The 18,987-nt window shown below is 47.0% G+C and overlaps 1 protein-coding gene across 1 annotated transcript in view; it reads left to right on the forward strand.

The window, feature by feature from the left end:
• The window catches only part of CROT (carnitine O-octanoyltransferase), a 56,864-nt gene that overhangs the window by 24,018 nt on the left and 13,859 nt on the right, over positions 1-18,987 (forward strand). The window contains exons 4-14 of the mRNA XM_066585604.1: positions 2,299-2,480; positions 4,032-4,156; positions 5,041-5,149; positions 6,932-7,025; positions 7,109-7,234; positions 10,064-10,165; positions 13,299-13,382; positions 13,463-13,570; positions 14,391-14,521; positions 16,196-16,319; positions 16,760-16,838. Of these exons, the coding sequence (XP_066441701.1) occupies positions 2,299-2,480; positions 4,032-4,156; positions 5,041-5,149; positions 6,932-7,025; positions 7,109-7,234; positions 10,064-10,165; positions 13,299-13,382; positions 13,463-13,570; positions 14,391-14,521; positions 16,196-16,319; positions 16,760-16,838 (1,264 nt within the window). The remainder of the gene's footprint in view (positions 1-2,298; positions 2,481-4,031; positions 4,157-5,040; positions 5,150-6,931; positions 7,026-7,108; positions 7,235-10,063; positions 10,166-13,298; positions 13,383-13,462; positions 13,571-14,390; positions 14,522-16,195; positions 16,320-16,759; positions 16,839-18,987) is intronic.

The raw sequence follows: 18,987 nt of genomic DNA on the forward strand, positions 1-18,987 counted from the left end.
ATGTATAGATATATCAGGGGTCAGTCCAGAGATCTCTCCCAACATCTATTATACCCAGGACTGTAACAAGGGGGCGCTCCAATAACTATGTATAATATATCAGGGGTCAGTACAGAGATCTCTCCCATCATCTATTATACGCAGGACTGTAACAAGGGGGCGCTCTAATAACTATGTATAGATATATCAGGGGTCAGTGCAGAGATCTCTCCCATCGACTACATCTAGAGCAAAGAAGGTATCTACACCAACATATAAGGGGGCTCTTTACTGTAAGATTTAATAAAAGTTCTTGCCATCTGTCCTAAAAGTGGCATCACACGGGTAGTGACATAAATCTGAATACTGGATACTTGGCAGTCGAAGATGCCGGGCTTAGGCCCAGGAGAGGCTACAGATGTGCTGTGTGCTGCAGCATGTATGTCACAGGCAGTGTGCCAACCCCAGCCCACTGCAGCGCCCATGGTTGTCAGCAGCCTACAGCAGATTCAGCGACGGCGGCAGAATACACAGGGCATAATCCGTAGTGCTGAGCCCCATTGATTGGCATTAGGGTATCCAGACCGGCAGTATCCACGTCCATAAACAATCGCCGCGCCTCCTGTTGTGCTCCATATCAGGGACCGAAACAGGCCATTCAAATCAACGGGAAATACCGTGAAGACGCATGCGGATTCACTGAGCATTTACGCATAAAATCAATGGGGCTTCTTATATTTTGGGGTTTTTTTGCACGCAAAAAAAAACGTGAACATGTACACAAAGAAAACGCGATCAGCAGGGAGCGCAGTCCGTGAAAATACGCAGATTTCACAAAGCAAAACTAAATCCGCTCGTGTGAATGCGGCCTTAGCGAATTCTTACTCTGCGTAGTCTCAAGTATTAGTCAGCTCTGCTACATCTGTAGCCTCTGATTAGATCTCGGCTCACCTAGCGGTTGTTGCAGCGGCTCGTTGACACGGCGGGGTTACAGAAGTGTTAGCAGACACGGCGGCAGGGTCTCGGCTCACCCATTATTGTCCGCTGTAATGGAAACCTCAATGATCAGCAACTTTATATTCTGTGACCTGAAAACCCGGCCATAAACGTTCCTTTCAGCACCGCAGTGTTTCACTTGTTTACTCAGCCGCTTCTGACATTTTGATACATGGACGGTCATCTGTAAGGCTGGGAGGGTTGCAGCATGGTTCAAGTATGCCAAGCAGTGCAAAGGGTAGTGGGTCACATGAGCAGAACCGCTGGCACTGACATATGGAGCCCGCAACGTACGGAATGCAGACTTGGCACATAATGTTTTTCCCCCCAGTGCTTCCCTTGTAAGTAGGAAATGTTCCAAGTAAGCCTACAGCATTATGCATAGACTTCTTGGTGTTCCCGCTACTTTTTGTTAAAGGGGTATACCCCCCAAAACCCCATCTCTGCTGCCTTTTCTGTACCTTCCATTCTCTTCTATGGGACCTACGGAAACGACATAGAACGGCCTACTCGACTGTTTCTGTAATTCAGGCGGCCGTGGCATACGGCCACAATTGTCTGAAATGGTCATACCCCTTTAAAATGACTTCCCGGTATCGACAAAATTCTGTCTTGGGAGAAGTAGGGGAAGATTACCTGCAGCTCTTCTCTGCCACCCCTCCAATGCGTTTTGAGCCCTGTTTTGGCTATCCACGATGGCTGCGGTAATTTTCGAATGTACAAATGTGCGCTGCTCTCTGATTGGTTAGTACTGATTACATGAACAGCTCTAGCCAATCAGAGAGCTGGAATTCTGCATTGGTAGTCTAACACTACCAATGCTCTGTGGAGATTAGATAGTCTGAAGGTTGTGTCGGCCATCTTGGATACCCAAAAACAGGACGACAGAGAAATATAGCTGCCGGTTATATCCCCCACTCCCTCCAGGCCTGGGATAGAATTTTGTCCCGAAACTAGAGGGTCGCTTTAAGCATCATTTTTGGTTTTACATCTATAATGAAAGCCACAACACTCCAAGTCTCTTCGTACGGTGGATACCGATGGCGCCTGGCGGTTCCCTTGACGTACGCGTGGCGCTGATCTTGCTGTCAAATCTGACAGAATTGGCGATGGATGTTCTGAGACAAAGTAATTGCATCCAGCTAAAGGAAGCCTGCTCCCTCCTTGGTAGTAAGTACAGACTATGGCATATGTGTCACAACCCTTGAGAAGGATCGGTCTGCTCCTTTAAGATATATTCATACTGCAAACTCCATTGCAGGCTTTTCCACTTGGATTCCATCTCTGAGCAGTGGTGTCTGATGGCTTTGTCTTGTCTTTCAGCTGGAGGACTGGTGGCTAAGCGCAGCATATCTTGATGTCCGGATGCCCTCACAGATCAATGTCAACTTTGGTGGGTCTGCCCCGTACCTGGAGCACTACTGGCCTCCTAAAATTGGCACGCAGCTTGAAAGAGGGAGCCTAGCGACGTGGTACACCCTGAAATTCTGGGAGCTCATCAGAAGGTGAGCCACTCACATCTAATACATAGTAACGTAGTATGTAAGGCCGAATGAAGACCATGTCCATCTAGTGCAGCCTGTTTATCCTCCTATAATGACATTGCAAGGTGTGCATTGTGTAACATTGGCCAACCATCGCTCCATGGGAAAAGGGGTTCTATCAAATTACCACTTCGGTCGGTAGGTGGTGTGCGGTACTGCAGCTCAAGCTTCATTGTTTGGAATCTAGCAGAGTAATATCTGGTGAACGGGACGGCCACCAATTTGGTCCGCCGTGTCGAATTCAGTGATCTGGAAAGGTGTTATTGTAGAAACCCCTAACATCCATTCTCCAATATGGAAGAGCCCATCCTTCTGGACGATGATGTTGGGTTGCTTGGGGATACAAGAGCTGTTCCAACATGTCACAGTGTATGGGGCCAGGTACTGTACATTTACAGAAAAAATGGGGCACTTATGATGTTCTCCTTTATTATACCACTAGTAAATATTAGGAAATTATAGTACCAGTGTTTCTAGTGGCGTAATGCTCCACACAGCTGTGCTACATGGCACATGCATTATGCTCCCTACACTTCACACACACAGCTCTGCTACATCCATCCTGCCCCCACACATTACACAGCTCTACTGCATCCGTTCTGACCCCACACAGCTCTCCTACATCCATCCTGACCCCACACATCACACAGCTCTACTACATCCATCCTGACCCCACACATCACACAGCTCTACTATATTCATCCTGCCCCCCACACATCACACCGCTCTACTACATCTATCCTGCCCCCACACATCACACAGCTCTGCTACATCCATCCTGACTCCACACATTACACAGCTCTACTGCATCCGTTCTGACCCCACCATCACACAGCTCTACTGCATCCGTTCTGACCCCACACAGCTCTCCTACATCTATCCTGACCCCACACATCACACAGCTCTACTACATTCATCCTGCCCCCCACACATCACACCGCTCTACTACATCTATCCTGCCCCCACACATCACACAGCTCTGCTACATCCATCCTGACCCCACACATTACACACAGAACACATGCCACACACAGCTGTAGTACATCCATCTTGATTCCCACACATTACACACACAACTCTACTACATCCATCCTGACCCCACACATTACACACACAATACATGCCACACACAGCTGTAGTACATCCATCTTGATTCCCACACATTACACATACAGTTCTGCTACATTGCACATTCATTATGATTCCCACATATTGCACACAGAGCTCTACTACATGCATGCTGACCCAACACATTACACACACAGCTTTGCTACATTATACATCCTTCCTGACCGCGCACATCACACACACACAGCTCAGCTACATCCTGATTTACACACACACAGCTCTGCTATTCTACACATCACCAGACTCCTAGATGCAGTGATCACCCCTGGTCATGTGATTCCTGTCTCCACCCACGTCATCACAGGTCCAATTGGCTGCTGTTGGTTTATCAAGTATACATAGTCCATGGACCGCCGGAGCATTACAGGTCTCTTCCTGTTACAGTGAGAAACTCCCGGTCCACAAAGCTCGGACTTCACCCCTGGATATGTCCCAGTTCCAAAAGCTGTTCAACACCTGCAAAGTTCCTGGTGTGACCACAGATACACTTTCCAACCACTTTAAGACCGGTAAGTACAACTTAATTAGCTGCAGATTTTCCTCCTTTAGTGTGTAGTGTGTTTTGCACACCATATAAGTGATTACAGTATCATTATATCCAATGTCTCCAGGTGATGTCCTCTCTGACTGGAGTCGTTCAATTTCCCTTTTATTCAGTATTTGGCCCAGACTGCCATGACAACTTCTCCCGGCCAAAACGTCTTTCTGCGGAATTTAAAATACAAACCCCTTTGGCTCCTTGCTTTTCCAACCCCCTCCCTACATTGTCTTTGCACTCATAATGCACCCATTTGCCTCCTTTCAGATATAATGCCCCATTTGCCCGCTCTTATTAATATTGCCCCCAATGTCCCCTTGTATTTAATTAACAAAAACCCAACAGTCCATACTCGCTTCTGGCGCTTGGCGGCAGCTGTGAAGGGTGCGCTGTTCCCTGCTGACTTCCTCATTGTGTGATCATGTGATAACCACATGATTGCTGTGGACATTCCCCGGCCTCACTAACAACAGCGGAGGGGAGTATCTTTTTTTAATTTGACACACTTCAATCTGGGGGTCCTGAATGCTGTGCCTGACCCAGCAGTCTGAGCCCCCTCCATGACCCGTCTCTGGACACCACGTGGAATGGCCTCCTATGACTCAGTGAGCCACGGCATCAGCTCTGGTTTGTCGGGTGCTGACCTCCGGCCTGCCTAGTGAGCTCTGGAGGACCCAGCACTTCTGTGCATTACATGCATCAGTGTAATACTTCATTTATCCTGTGGAGGCGCAGCAGAAGATTTGAGCCCTTACTGCTGGTTTCCTCCACATTACTGCAGATTGATAATCCATAATTGAGCCTTATAGGGGGCTAGAATCTCTTCGATTTATTCTCTTTAAATTTCCATTTCAGAATCGGAAGGCCGCTGTCCGACTCACCTGATCGTCATGTGCAGGGGACGGATCTTCACCTTTGAAGCTGTGCTTGATGACCAGATTCTCTCTCCTCCAGAAATATTAAGGTTCAAAAATAAAAGCGATATAAACCAAATGTGAACCACGTGAATGCGGTCTGAGGAGCTACTGGCTTTATGCAAATTTCTGAACTCCTTAACGTCACAGTTACATCCCGTACATTCAGGGTTGTCTGCAGTGGGATCAGCGGTGGATCCCGCTCCGTGCAATGCTGGCTGTTTCTTACAGCTGACACCCACCCACAACATCAGTGTTAAGCACTCCGCTGATCGCAGCTGTCAATTCTGCAAGCGGCATTTAAATGCCCCAAAGTTTGGGGGACCCGAACAGCTCCCTGTGATGAGATCCTCGAGTGCCGTTTGGTTGCCATGGTAGCCGGGGGCCTTCTGAAAGCCTCCAGGGCAGCCAACCTATGCCTGTCAGATCGCCGTATAATGTGATGCTATGGTATTACATCATACTGCAGAACCATCAAGCCATCACAATTTCACTTCTACTACACGGACAAAACAAAAATGTAAAAATCAGTTTCAAAAGTTTTATTAATTGTTAAAACGAATAAGGGGAAATAAAAGTAAAAACATTTTTTCCCATATTTATTTCTAAGAAAAAAATGTAAAAAAAAACCCCAAAACATATTTGTTTTCGCTACATCCATAAAAGTTCGATCTATCAGACTAACGTATTATTTACTCCACATGGTGAACGTCGTTAAAAAAAAACAAAAAAACAGAATTGCGCTTTTTTCGTCACCCCATCTTCAAGAAAAGAAATGTAATAAAAAAGCGATCCTAAAGTCATACGTACTACGAAATGCTACCAATGGAAACTACAGTACATGCCGCATAAAACGAGCCCTTCCACAACTAGGTCAATGAAAAAATAAAAAGGTGCTGGCGGTCAGGAGATGGCGGTCAGGTGATGGCGGTCAGGTGATGGCGGTCAGGTGATGGCGGTCAGGAGATGGCGGTCAGGAGATGGCGGTCAGGTGATGGCGGTCAGGTGCTGGCGGTCAGGTGCTGGCGGTCAGGTGCTGGCGGTCAGGTGCTGGCGGTCAGGTGATGGCGGTCAGGAGATGGCGGTCAGGAGATGGCGGTCAGGAGATGGCGGTCAGGTGATGGCGGTCAGGTGATGGCGGTCAGGTGATGGCGGTCAGGTGATGGCGGTCAGGAGATGGCGGTCAGGAGATGGCGGTCAGGTGCTGGCGGTCAGGTGCTGGCGGTCAGGTGCTGGCGGTCAGGTGCTGGCGGTCAGGTGCTGGCGGCAGAAAATAGCTTTATTTTTCCAAATATTTTATTTTTTAAAGGTAGAACAGCAAGAAAAAAACTATATAAATTTGGTATCTTCGTAATCGTACGACTCACAGAATAAAGTCATCATTATTCTTGCTGCAGTGTTTACACCGTAGAAACAAGACTCCCCCTAAGATGGCGGAACTGCGCTTTTTTTTCCATTTGACTCCATTTAGTATTTTCTTACGTTTTTCAGTACATTATAAGGTACATAAAATAGTGACATTGAAAAATACAACTCGTCCCGCAATAAACAACAAGCCCTCAGACAGCGACGGCGGTGGATAAACAAGGGTCCTAATCTTTTTAAAGTGGGGAGGAAAAATGAAAAAAAGGACGGTCCTTAAGGGGTTAAAGTGCTCTATTAGGCTATTCAGAGGCAATAGAAGTGTGTGCCTTTGTTGAGGGGGGGGGAGTTTGACCTATATGGCAGGTGCAGGCCCGGTGGTGCCGGACCTCTAGTATCCATTGAAATCAGTAGACCTCCGGCTATTCTGTGACTTTCTGATTTGTCTTTCTCTGATTTTTCCCTTTTAGGCAGTTTTCGTACATCCAGAACATTTGCCGAAGCGCGCGGGATGGCCTGGGACTGTCTGCATTAACCACAGAGGAGCGGACGCGCTGGGCCCGGGTTGGTCTATTTCTTCTGCATTGCTTGTCTCCACCCGCATTGCTGTATTTTACGATCACACCATCCATTGTGCTTTCTTGTAGTCTCGTGAACACCTCATCAGCCTCGACCCAAAGAATTTATCCCATCTGGAGCGGATTCAGAGCAGCTTGTTTGTTGTGTCTATTGATGAAGACTGTCCCCACGGATCGCCTGAAGACTATAGCCAGGTAATCATGAAGACTGGCATCTTCTAAGGCATTTCTCTCCCAAATAGATGAAAAAAAAACAATATGGCAATCAATATGGCCGCCATAACGACTCTGAGCCAATGACTGAAATAAAAAGCTGTTGTCTGATGGATCCCCGATCTCATATCTGCCACCATAGCGAATGATGACATAATGCTCAGATGTGATGTCACTTACGGATCAGTGGGATCCTGGTGGTTGGAAGGGATGGTATATCTATATATATAAAGGTGAAAACCCTCACTGACTGACTAACTGACTCGTCACTAATTCTCTAACTTCCTGGTGTCGTAGAAGCATGAAATTTGGCAGGAGCATTCTTTAGGTCATAAATATGAAAAGTAAAGGGGTCACAACTCAAACATTCAATGCCAAGTGCAAAAGTAAGTGGTCTTCTATGTACTGTAACTTCCCCGTGTCATACAAGCATGAAATTTGGCACAACAATCTAACTGACTTCCATGTCTATATACTGAGGGGAATCTACCTCCCCTCTATGTGTATATACTGAGGCTAACAAAGGGCTGCAACCTCCAGTCTGGGGGTAAATTTGAATAAAAAAGGGTGTTAACTTTAAGAGTAAAAAGTGAGGGGAGGGGTGGCACATTCTGCAGAGGGACATCGGTACATGCAGCCTGAGGAGAATCTAACACTCCTCTATGTGTAGACATATTTTATTCCTCGGTTCCTCTGAAGTAACCATGACTTCATGAAAATTTTCTGTGCGACCAAGATTAACTCGGACGAAGCCGGGTAGATCAGCTAGTTATATATATACACAGCGTTTTTCTTCTCCAGCAGCCCTCTTGGCCACCCTCTGTGCAAGAAAATGCAATACACTCCCATTAAGGGCTTATTTACACGAGCGTATATCAGCCAGTGTTTTCACAGCCTGCAGATATACGCTTCCATCTGAGCAGTCTCCCCCTTACCGGCTCTCTGCCTCTCTCCTCTGCTCCAATCGGTTTGCAATGGAAGTTGGTGGGACTAGCGGGGCTAAGCTCCCGCCCCTTGTCCATAGCCAGCAATGAGAGTGGACGCTTAGCTCTGTCCCGCCCCCTCCCATTGCAAACGCCGGAGTGGAGGAGAGAGGCAGAGAGCCGGTGAGGGCGAGGGAAGGGGGAAACTGCTTAGATGGAAGCGTATATGGGCCGGCCGTTAAAACCCGACTGATATACGCCGTGTAAATAAGCCCTAACATGAATGTAGTGTGGGTGGATGGGAAAAGCCAAGGTGAACTTGACCGGATTGGATCATAGTTTTTAGGGTACGTTCAGAAGTTGAAATCCAACTTTTCTACCATGGCCTTGCAAATACTTTGGCCACGGATTTATACCGTTTCAATAGGAAACTTCACCTGCGCAATTCCCAACTCAACGGCGTGAGATGCAGATCAATAAATGTCACGTTACTTTTTCTTCTTTTCTGCACAAAGTGTGGAAAAAGCCTGCGCCATGTAGACTACGCCACGGACTCCCATTGAAACTAATGGGATGTGGATTTGCTACAGAATTGATGTGGACTTCCCAACAAATTCTACAGCAAAAATCCACCATACCCTTAGTAATACTCCAGTGTAAACACCTGTCAGCGGCATTTCTCAGTTAACCCCTTGGCGGCATGGGACGGAATTGGGGGATTGTATAGAGTCGGCTCAGGAGCCAAACACGCTCCATGCACAACTGGTATCAGCTGACACCCCGCTGAAACATCTATAAGCAGCTTGATTGCAGTTGTTAGCCATTAGTGATTTCTGACAGCCACATTTAAATGACCTGATCTGCATTTATTAGCACCCAATGACCCCTCGCAATGAGATTGTGGAGTGCTGTTCTGGTATCGTGACTGCCAGGAGCCTTGTGAAGACCCCAAGGTTGTCTTTAATGTTTGTCTGTCCAAATACAGTATACCGCAATACTACATTATTGCAGTATACTGCAGCAAACGACAGCAAATTCAACTTCCCTTTGAGGACTGAAGTGAAAACAAATCTTTTAATTATTACAGAAACAATAAACCCCTATCGCTTCCCGCATTTATAATAAAACATCAAAACAATAAAGTTACACATATTTGGTATCAGCATGTCCTAAACGTGCGGGCTATTAAAATAAAACATTATTGTACCTCATGATGAACGCCGTCAGAAAAAAAAAGCACAACGCCAGAGCGGCGCTCTCTTTGGTTGTCCCGTCTCCACGAAAAATCGGGATTAAAAGCGATCAAGTCGTTTATATCTCCAAATGATACCAATAGAAACCACAGGTCAACAAAAAAGAGAGAAGCCTTCAGAACTTCACAACCCCACTGATGAAAAATGTAAGGAAGTTACGGCGAGCGGAAATATGTATAATTTTTTAAAGTAGTACAACAAAACAAAACTACATAAATTTGGTAGCACCGTAATCGTACTAACCCATGGAATAGTCCGTTATATGGCACAGTAGGTGGGATCATAGAATACAACTCATCCCACAAAGAACGAGTCTGCATATTGTTACACTGACTGAAAATACAAAACTAATGGTTCTTTGAAAGTGGTGGTGGTGGGGGGAAGGGCCCTGTCCTCAAGGGGTTAAATCTACATCAAACTGTGAATAACTTTGTAATTCTTTTGATTTCCTGTTTTAAGCTGATTCGGAGCTCTTGGAGACGGATCGCGGAGTAGCTCCGCCCCAGCGGTAGTCGTACGACCCTCTTGGAGGTTGAGTTAGTTTTAATGATCTAGAGTTCATAACGGATGAGTTGTATGTTTAGCTTTAGTAGCGATTAGCACATTAAATGAGGAGAATGTTCTGTGTCTTACAGATTACAAAGCTGGCCTTGGCTGGAGACCCGACTGTGCGCTGGGGGGACAAGTCTTACAACTTCATCTTATGGCACAATGGTGTGGTCGGCTCTAATTGTGATGTAAGTGGCACTATTAGTGTCTGTGCGCGGCGGGTTGAGTGTTTCTGTGCCCTTTATCTACCTTTTACATCCAGAAAAAGATATATCTCTATACTTTAAAGATACACAAAATATATATCCCAGCACTTCTTCCCTTAGAGGGGGATTCCAGCAATGCAAAGTGGGTTATGTGCTTCGTAAGGTGGTAACATGTAATTCAGCAATAGTGATGTTTTCCTTTCCCTGTAGTCCCCCTCCGCTTAGTTCTCCGTCGGCATCCAAGGGTTCCGTCCTGTACGCTCTGCTGTATTACTGGTCAGGCATGCTCATTGCCTCCATAGTCAGTAATGACGACACTGTTTGTTCGGTGGTGAATGTACACTCGGCAGTAACTGGCAGCCGGGCATTGTGGGAAATGTAGTTTTAACTAACTGTGAAAATCTGAAGTTGGCTGGAACACAGCGGTGAAGCAGGATGGCAAAAATGGGACTGGAGTTCAGTTTGACGATTTAGTTGAACTTTTTAGAAAATGTTTCCTAATCTGCAGAATACCCCTTTAATTTCCTCTTTGTCTTTTAATCCTCTTCCTGTTTGTGTTTTAGGCCTCATGTCCACGGGGAAAATCAGGCCCGCTCCGGATTCTCCATGGAGAATCCGCAGCGGGTCCCTCCTGCCCCGCGGACATGAGGGCTGAAAATAACAATTACTCACCTCTCCACACGCTCCGGATCTTCCCTTCTTCGCAGCTTGATCTTCTCTCTGTCATGGCCAGATCTTCTTTCTTCGGCCCGGCGGAGAAGGGAAGATCCGGAGCGTCCGGAGCAGGTGAGTTTAATTCTGGTGCGGGTCTACCGCGGATCCGGACGGCTTCCATAGGCTCCTAAATGGAGCATGTCCGGATTTTTTCCTGCACGCGGGACCCGCGCCTGCAGGGAAAAATGACATCTGCAGGTATTTAACTACCTGCGGCTGTCTAATGCATCCCTATGGGGCGGGGATCCGCGTGCAGGAAAAACGCTGCGGATTGTAAATGTTAATTTGCCCGTGGACATGAGGCCTTAATCCGGTGTCCGCCTCCAGATTCCGCAGCAAATACTGCCCATTGACCTGCTATAAAAAAATCACTTGTTCCTGTCCACGAGCCAAAATCAATTGTGATTTTCCACTCATGGAGGGAAAGTCTCAGCCTGTTCTATTTCCATCGAAGTCAATGGAAGCCATCCAATCCACAGCTGTCACTGCTGACGGACGGCGTAATCCGCGTCATCGCCTAGTGACTGCGCGCTGTCATCTGTACTGCGCATGTGCTGGCCGACACATCTGTAAGACAGATCCGGACACGTACGCAGGGATCGTCAGGGGTCACCGGCTGGGTGCCGGGTTGGATTCCGCTGCGGGATCCAACCTGACCGTGTGCATTCGGCCTAAAACTGAGAAATCTAGAAATAAATCTCAGTGTGCCAGGAGATGGACCATGTCCCCCTCCCCCGCACTGTCCTATGTAAAGGTACCTTTATATAAGACAACTGCCAGCCAAATAATCACTCAAAAGAGAGAATTCACCGTCATTTTAAGCCTGACCACCAGCAGGGTGCCGGCGATGAGCTGCCGGATGTTTTGTTTCAGTTTACCAAAAAGATCAGAGTTGCTTTTTGATCGTATGTCGTCTTCTGTAAAGTCAGTCCTTCATATTGTGAACGGATTGGCCTGGAGATCCGCTCTATCAGTGATCTCTCAGGGAGCAGCTGATTACAGTCATCGCTCTGTTCTGTACGCTTCAATGACTTTTCTGAGTGACTAAACAAGAGTTGCTCCATGTGAATCTACCTTAAAGGGGTTGTCTCGCGAAAGCAAGTGGGGTTCAGCACTTCTGTATGGCCATATTAATGCACTTTGTAATGTACATTCTGCATTAATTATGAGCCATACAGAAGTTATTCACTTACCTGTTCCGTTGCTGGTGTCCTCGTCTCCATGGTACCATCTAATTTTCAGCGTCTAATCTCCCGATTAGACTCGCTTGCGCAGTCCGGTCTTCTCCGTGTTGAATGGGGCCGCTCGTGCTGGAGAGCTGCTCCTCGTAGCTCCGCCCCATCACGTGTGCCGATTCCAGCCAATCAGGAGGCTGGAATCGGCAATGGACCGCACAGAAGACCTGCGGTCCACCGAGGGTGAAGTTCCCGGCGGCCATCTTCACAAGGTAAGTAAGAAGTCACCGGAGCGCGGGGATTCGGGTAAGTACTACCCGTTTTTGTTTTTTTTATCCCTGCATCGGGTTTGTCTCGCGCCGAACGGGGGGCTATTGAAAAAAGAAAAAACCAGTTTCGGCGCGGGACAACCCCTTTAAGCCAACTGGCTGAAGCAGGAGTCTCCCCCTCTGCCTTGTCTGCAGAAGGACGAAATAAATCCTAAGCCTTTTCCCCTTTAAGTCCCGCCCTTTAACTGGCCACCAGCTGAAAATGGAGCAGATGAGCAGGAGATTGAAGCGACCCTCCAGTTACAGAACTGAATTCTGTCCTGGGTTGGGTGTATATTACCTGCACTTGTCCTTCTCTGCCGTCTGTCCGATCCACCAGTGTCGGTTCCACTTTTTTACTGTGCACTGCTCTCTAATTAGCCAACGCTGATCACATGACAAGTGCTGGCCAATCAGAGAGCAGGTACAGTTCATTGGTAGTCTAACCCTGCTAATGCACTGCGGGGATTAGGTAGTTTGAAGATTGTATCGGCCATCTTGGACAGCCGAAAATAGAACCCAGATCGGACAGACGGCAGAGAAGAGCAGGTGATGTACCTCTCACCCTTCTCCAGTCCCAGGATACAATTTTGTCCCCAAACTGGAGTGTCACTTTAACCGTGTTGTTTAAGGAATTTCTCTGAGACGGTTCTCTATGGTTTCCCTGGATTTACATTCATGACTCTTTGTATTACATACACATTCCTTTCCGCCGCGTCTTTCTTGGTTGACTTCTTTTTAACACGTTTTTTGTGAGCACTGCTTGTTTTGCTCTGAATTCCCCCTTCTGTGTGACGTTTGTCGTAGGGAATAACTCTGTATCCGGCGGGGATTGCTCTCCTTCTGTCCCAATGGTTACGGTTATAGCATGAATCCTGTATGATTACTTTCCGGTTGCATCCTCTGTTTGTTTTGCAGCATGCGCCATTTGATGCCATGGTAATTGTGGCATTAACGGACTACAATGATCAGCAACTCATAGCCTCCGAGGGGCGCTGGAAGGTACGCATTCACTCCTTGTAACCTAGTCAGGATAGTTCGGTCCATAGAGTGGCTTTTTATTGTCTTCCTACTATTTACAGGGCTCGTCTTTTGTTCGGGAGCTTCCGAACCCTGAAGAGTTGGTCTTCACGGTGGATCAGAGAATAATAAATGATATTGCTTTGGCCAAAGCCCAGTATCACACTCAGGTATACACAGTTAATCTAGTAACTATTTATTAAAGGGGGTTACCACCATAGAAAGTGACCCACTTCGTATAGATCTCTTCCTGATCACTGGGTATCCAACTGCCAGGATTGTCAATATCCCTTTCTATCGTGGTCATCAATGGGCTTTAAACCTACACAAGCATCTTTTAAGGCTGTGGCTTGGCTGACTACTGACAGCCAGGCTCCTGCTGTAACTTCCTGGAACTGAGAAACCTCAAACCCTGCCCATTTAATCCATTAGCTTTCCACAGTCAATAGCAACTACAGCATGTAAGCAGATGCCCGTCCCCTGTCACCCATCGGCAGCTCGCAACGCGATCGGAAGGTACCAGTGGGTCTCCGTGGCACCCAGAGGCTTGGCAAAGGCCTTGGTGTTTGCCATGTAAAGGCCCTTTTACAAGTAACGAGTGTCGGGCAAACAATGTCAGACACTCGTTCTTGTGTTATTGTGTTACACAGGAGTGAGTATTGCTGGATCGTTCACAGTTCAGCCACCAAGGAGGCAGAGCGGCCGGGGGAGCGTTGTCTCCCCACCCCTCTCCAGCCCTCATACGGCTATGTCAATGCAGTTATGAAAACGCTTGGTCCTTAAGGCACAAAATAGGCCATCACTAAAGGGTTAAGGACCCACAGCACTAAGTGGGTATTCCCACCTTGTAGAATGAGGTCTTGTTACTTTAGTCTAATCTTTAGGACCCCCGGTGTATTCTCCGTTGGCATGTATTGTAATGGTATATTTTTGGTTCTGCATCTCTCTTGCGTTGGGTTTCATCTCTTACCTTCTCCATTGTGTTCACAGGCTTCTGATTTACAGGTAGCTAATTACGCTTTTACATCTTTTGGGAAGTCGCTTGTGAAGAAGAAGAAGCTGCACCCCGACACATTTGTCCAGCTTTCTCTCCAGTTGGCGTTTTACAAACTTCATGGACGGTAAGGGTTAAAATGTTCACAGAGCTCTGTGCTACTTCTTTATTGTAATTCCAGTATCTATGACTATGTAAGGGCGCCTTCACACTAGCGAGGGTGATATCGGCATGTGATTGACTCCCTGATATCGCTCTCGCACTCCTTCTGAAGCCCTGGAGGCGAGGAGTTTTTGTAGGAAAACAGCCTCCCATCCCAGCAGGGCTGAAGGAATCTGCTGCTGTGGCTGCAGATGGGCCACCATAGGGAAGCTAGCCAGCAGGGAAGGCTCCCCCGCTCCAGCAGGCAAGAGGAACACAGACTTTGGGGATTGGCTGACTGAAGCACACCCAGTCAGCACAATCAACCCCACTTGTGAAGCTGAACCGCTAAGAATCCACAGATCCCAGCAGCAAGCTCTAATACCGCCCCAAGGTGGCCAGTGTAGGCATAACACAAAGCCGCATGGCGGCAAGGCAATGCGGCAAAGGCAACAGCATGACTGCTCTAAAAGACACGCTGCACCGCGACAGAGACATGCCGTTGGGCAGCAACAGACCCAGTATGGCGCCACACACCGTATGTTGGCAAATACATCCCTGCATGCTTAAAGTACACAGCCTGTCTGGCAGCGTGACACAGGAGGGGACTCCTGTACAGGGGCAGGTCAGCAATGGAAGCCCTATTTAGTTACCTACTACTTTTTAATTACCTATCTTCCTTCTTTCTTCCCTGCCTCCAGCAGGGTCCCCCAACCAGCTCCCCATACCCTGCAGGGGGCGGAGAGGTGGCTCCGGACCTATGGCTGGCAGGCAACAAACTGGACACCAGCCGTGCCACCTTTTCTTCTCCATGTAGGGCAGACAACGGACAGCAAAGTCTGGCTGTCGCCCTCCTCCATAGGGGTAGATTGGAGAGTAATACTGCTCCGTCGACCTGCAATCGCTTCTTGGAGGAGGACAGACACTTGCCGTCCACCCTCCTCATGAGGAACAGGTAGCGAGTTGTCTGGCCTGTCCCCACCTACCTGTAGTCCTGAAGACTTTGATTGAAGAGGTCTGCCTCCTACAGACACTAAGCAAAAAACTGATTAGCTGAGTACCTGCAGAGGGTATATAGAAAGCGGGAGGAACCAACTCGCTTGTCTGCTTAGTGTCCACCTCCAATCAGCAGGTGCTATATACCCAAGGTCAAAGCTGTCCCCCCCCAATGATACAGACGAGAAAGGTTATTTTCCCGTACAATTCTGGAATCAGAAGGAACTCGCATGGCAAATGGCCTGTGTGAATACACCCTTAGAGATATTAGTTCATCCACGTTGGAAGACTAACCTGTCTGGAGCAAACTACAGACCTGTGGAGTTATTGTGTCTAACGCTTCTTTTACAAGGACAGATAATCTGCCTGTGCCACCAACCGCTGACTGACAATGAACATGTTCGTCAGCGCTCCTTCCCTCAGTGTTCACGGGCAGATAATCTGCTTAATAGTCAACATGATCGTTTGTCCCCATACAGCTATCATTGATCCCCATTTACTTGGTGTCAGGTGAACACGCATTCTTCCTGCGTGAAAGGACCTTTATTATGGCAGCCTACAGTAGGGACCATTCTTTGGTGGTTGTTCAGAACCTCTGTTATCTATGTACATATAAAAGTAAGCACAATACAATGTGTATACCCATGTCTTCTCTATGGCACAGGCCCGGATGCTGTTATGAAACTGCTACAACTAGAATGTTCTATCACGGTCGCACAGAAACCATGAGGCCTTGCACAATGGAAGCCGTGAATTGGTGCCGCTCCATGCTGGATCCTGCTTCTACTGTAGGTTCTGACTTCTGCTTTGTACGATTTCCATTAAAAGGGTTTTCAGGGACCATAATATTGCTAGCCTATCCAGATGCCACCATGGGTATCAATATATGATGGTCCGACTGTCCGGATCTCTGCTGAATGAAAGGGGCAAGTGCTGGATCCCCTTAGTTGTTTATTCAGTGCACCGCTATACCAGCTCACAGCAAATCAGTGCCATTCAGGTGAAGCTGCAGTACCAGGCACAGCCACAATGAAATGTACAGTGCTGTGCTTGATAAACAATGATGGGGATGCAGTGCTCGATTCCTCCGTTCAGCAGGCATGCCCCCACCAGTCAGATATTGATGGTCTAGTCTAAGGATCCTGGAAAACATTTTAAGCTATTTCTGACTTTTACTCTGGAGAAATGTAACTACTGAGGTTGAATCTTCAAACCTGTGTATCTGCAGCATGCCCAGCGACAGGAACTGATGCTCAAGGCCTTCGCAAAGCATAACAAGATGATGAATGAATGCCAGCTGGGAAAAGGTAAAAATACTCCAAACATTGTCATTACGATATCTGCACCTCCTGTGATTCCCTACAGGGAAGGAAAAAGGTCTGAAATAACAGTGCTAGATCTGTATTGTGCCGTCCCTCTGTTACTCCTACTGGAATTATATAACTACATTGACAGCTGGGAGTTACTATCCCCATTTTCATTTACCAATCAGACTCCTGCTGATCAGCTATTGATGACTTATCCTGAGGGGTCCTGGAAAACTCCTTTAAAGGGAATGTTTCACCATGACAACCCCTGCTTAAAACAGAGGTAGCTTGGCAATTTGCTGTTTGCTGAACTTCAGGGTTCAGAAATTGACACTGATCAGCTGTCTTCATCAACCTGAAGGCCCTTTTATACGCTCAAAATTTGTTCAATCATTGTGAATGCGGACGTGGATTATTATTCATTCATTTGTCGTTAGCCGCTGGTTTTTAGCCCGCACAAAAACCATAGCTTGGCATTCAAATGAAATTTGTCTGGATGTACTCATTGTGTTTGATTTGCATACACAATGAGTACACTGTTTACTCATGCATGGAGAGGACAATAGAATTCTCTGGACCAGATAAACACGCGCCCAGCTGAGCAAACAGCTGCTTGAGCTAATGAGGGAAAAATAAGAGATGATTGGGTGCAAGGAATTTTATGCAGAAATGTCGGCAATTCGTTGAATCGTTAGGTCGTTTAAGCGATAATCGTAGCGTGTAAAAGGGCCTCTACTTTACTATTGGCTGTGTGTGAGAATCGGTAGTATTAAGCCACTCCCAGCTCTGGTCCATAGAGGGGCATCTGAGCAGGGTACATCCATCTGGGATGTTAACCCCTTAAGGAGCAGAGTGTTAAGGTCCTAAAGAACCAGACACTTTTTTAAATTCCAATATTTTTTATTGTAATGAGATATATTAACATAGTTTTACATACATTCAATTTGCTTTCAGTAGTATTCTAATACACGTATGCAAACAAGTCATTTCAGTAATCATGTAAACTTGATTAAATACCCAGGAGAACCGGAAGGGTGTGGAGGGGGGAGGGGAGGATGGGGGTTATCGCCATCTGACTTTGTCGTTGTTTAATGAGTTGTTTCCTCTCTTGTAGCTACTTTGTTGTGGGTTTCTAATAAACTGGTTCTAGCTGAGCCTTTGTGAGTCCAGACAAACGTACTCCTTCCAAATGGTCAAAGGCGTTTCTTTTATAGTTCTTTTTTTCAGTTAAGAATGTGTACTTTTTGTATTTCCTTCCCCCGCTTCCTTTTCTCCCAGGAGGATAAAATAGGTGGATTTTAGGCTGATTTGTGGAAGGAGAGGAGCTTAAGAAGTCATGCAAGGATATGGGCCCATGTCTTTCTGCTAGGCCTATTAATTTGTAGGTACTTAAGGAAGTCCTCCTTAGAGAAGGCATACTCTTCCTCTAGCTCCTCAAAGGCTTTCATCTTGGATTCTGTGAGCATATCCGAGACAAGACCCGCTCCCTTTTCTCTCCATATGCTAACCGAGATATCTTGAATAAGGAATTCTGGGATCTGTATTGGGAGGGGACTCATTTTTGATGGGGTGCGTCTTAGAGGCAGAAAAGTAGTTTTATCCATGCTTCTGCCGAAACTTTAATTGTGGGATAATTTGGTAACGGTGTGGAGGGGTCAACAGCTATGATTCACCTTGTAATGGATCTTGCTAAATTCGTTAATCAGTTGGGCAGCTGTATGTAGGGACCTAAGAGGCTGTGTTAGTAAGAGCACAACATCATCTGCCAATAGGCCTAGTCTATGTTGTCTAAAGGGCAGCGGGATTCCTGAGAAATTAATATGAACAGTACGGGGGGGAGAGGACAACCTTGTCAGGTGCCATTTGACAAATTAAAGGTGCTGGACAGGGTTCTATAGGCAGTACTTTGGGGGAAGGTGTGGAGCACAGGGCTTGAATCAGTTTTAGAATATCTCCCTTCAAAGCCAAACTTCTGTAGGACTGCAAAGGCATATCCCCATTGGATCCTGTCAAACGCCGTCTCCACATCCAAAGTCAGGAGCAGATAAGGCATCCGAAGGCCACCAGCCGGGTGATGAGATCAAAGATTCTCCTTGTTCCGCTTGCAGCCTGATGGCCCCACACGAAGTAAACCTGGTCATTATGAACT

Source organism: Eleutherodactylus coqui, chromosome 12, assembly GCF_035609145.1.
Source record: "Eleutherodactylus coqui strain aEleCoq1 chromosome 12, aEleCoq1.hap1, whole genome shotgun sequence".
In the NCBI taxonomy this organism is placed as follows: domain Eukaryota; kingdom Metazoa; phylum Chordata; class Amphibia; order Anura; family Eleutherodactylidae; genus Eleutherodactylus; species Eleutherodactylus coqui.